This window comes from Tarenaya hassleriana, unplaced genomic scaffold (assembly GCF_000463585.1).
Source record: "Tarenaya hassleriana unplaced genomic scaffold, ASM46358v1 Cleome2090, whole genome shotgun sequence".
In the NCBI taxonomy this organism is placed as follows: domain Eukaryota; kingdom Viridiplantae; phylum Streptophyta; class Magnoliopsida; order Brassicales; family Cleomaceae; genus Tarenaya; species Tarenaya hassleriana.
Genome location: NW_010965444.1, coordinates 1 through 1,347, shown reverse-complemented (window position 1 = coordinate 1,347; position 1,347 = coordinate 1). Strand labels below are relative to the sequence as shown.

The 1,347-nt window shown below is 40.7% G+C and overlaps 1 protein-coding gene across 1 annotated transcript; it reads left to right on the top strand.

Moving 5' to 3' along the window:
• Nucleotides 1–6: 6 nt before the first annotated feature.
• Nucleotides 7–1,340, top strand: LOC104814134 (cyclin-dependent kinase C-1; the record flags this gene model as incomplete). Its single annotated transcript, XM_010542015.1, has 6 exons — nucleotides 7–128; nucleotides 547–628; nucleotides 723–813; nucleotides 917–946; nucleotides 1,055–1,164; nucleotides 1,251–1,340. Coding segments are annotated over exons 1-6 (516 nt in total), but the record flags the coding sequence as incomplete, so codon positions are not given.
• Nucleotides 1,341–1,347: the final 7 nt, after the last annotated feature.

Genomic DNA, 1,347 nt, shown 5'->3' with positions numbered 1-1,347 from the left:
GGGAAAGAGACGAAGATGGCGGTGGCGGCCTTCGGGCAGTTGAATCTGGAGGAGCCTCCACCGGTGTGGGGATCTCGCAGCGTCGATTGCTTCGAGAAGATCGAGCAGATTGGTGAAGGAACTTACGGGTGTCGTTTTCGATTCTTTTATCGCTTCCTTCTTTTTTTTGCCGTTCATCGAAGTGATTTGGATTTTGGGTATTCGCGCATCGTCAATTTCGGGATTGTTCGTCGCGTAATTCTTATTCGAGAGCTGTTGTTTCGTGGATTTTCTACGAGGGTTTCGGTTCGGCTGGTTTAGTATATGTCCTTTCGAAAAATCGTTTGCGAAATTTTAATTCTTTGAAGATATGGGTATTCCTAATAAACGTTCTTCAGATTTTTAAGGTTTATGTATAGTTAGCGTATGGTTGGGTAGATTATTGAACTGTTGCTTTGCCATATTTGATTGAGCATGATTTTCTTCTTCTACTGATTCCAAGTTAGGGTTTCTGAAGTGTGGAAGCTGTCCTTTTGAATCTATTTGTTTACCTGTTTGTTCTTGCAGTCAAGTGTACATGGCCAAGGAAATCAAAACTGGTGAAATAGTGGCTCTGAAAAAGATCCGTATGGACAATGAACGAGAGGGGGTATGTTCCTTTCAAATCGCTATCGATCAACCAAGTGTTTTATGAGGTGTGGCATTATGCAACGGCTAAAACCCTTATTGCGATTGGCGTGCAGTTTCCTATAACAGCTATTCGGGAGATAAAGATTCTCAAGAAGCTTCATCATGAAAATGTCATTAAGCTGAAAGAGATTGTAACTTCTCCAGGTACAGAAGTTACTTCTCTCAGGTGTTAGACAATTCAGATATATCCTTAAAGAAGCTCGGTATTTGATTCTTTGTTTCTTTGCAAATTGTTCTCTCTTATAAGGTCGGGACAGAGATGAGCAAGGGAAGCCAGGTTAGATGACTTCTTACCTATAGTATAGTAGCAGTGAACCCGGGATATTCTCAATTGTATCTGTGCTCCCAAAATGGTAGGTTAAATTTGCTGTCGTTGGAATTGTAGATAATAACAAATACAAAGGTGGGATCTACATGGTTTTTGAGTACATGGATCACGATTTGACGGGACTTGCTGATCGTCCCGGTCTGAGATTTACAGTTCCCCAGATCAAGGTATTTCATTGATAGGGAGCTTGTTATGCATATAATCCTTTGCATACCCTATTGTTCGACCTTGTCTGACATTCAGCCTTAAAAAGTGTTACATGAAGCAACTGCTCACTGGGCTTCATTATTGTCATGTTAATCAAGTACTTCACCGTGATATTAAAGGTGACATTCTCAAATTGGTAGTTT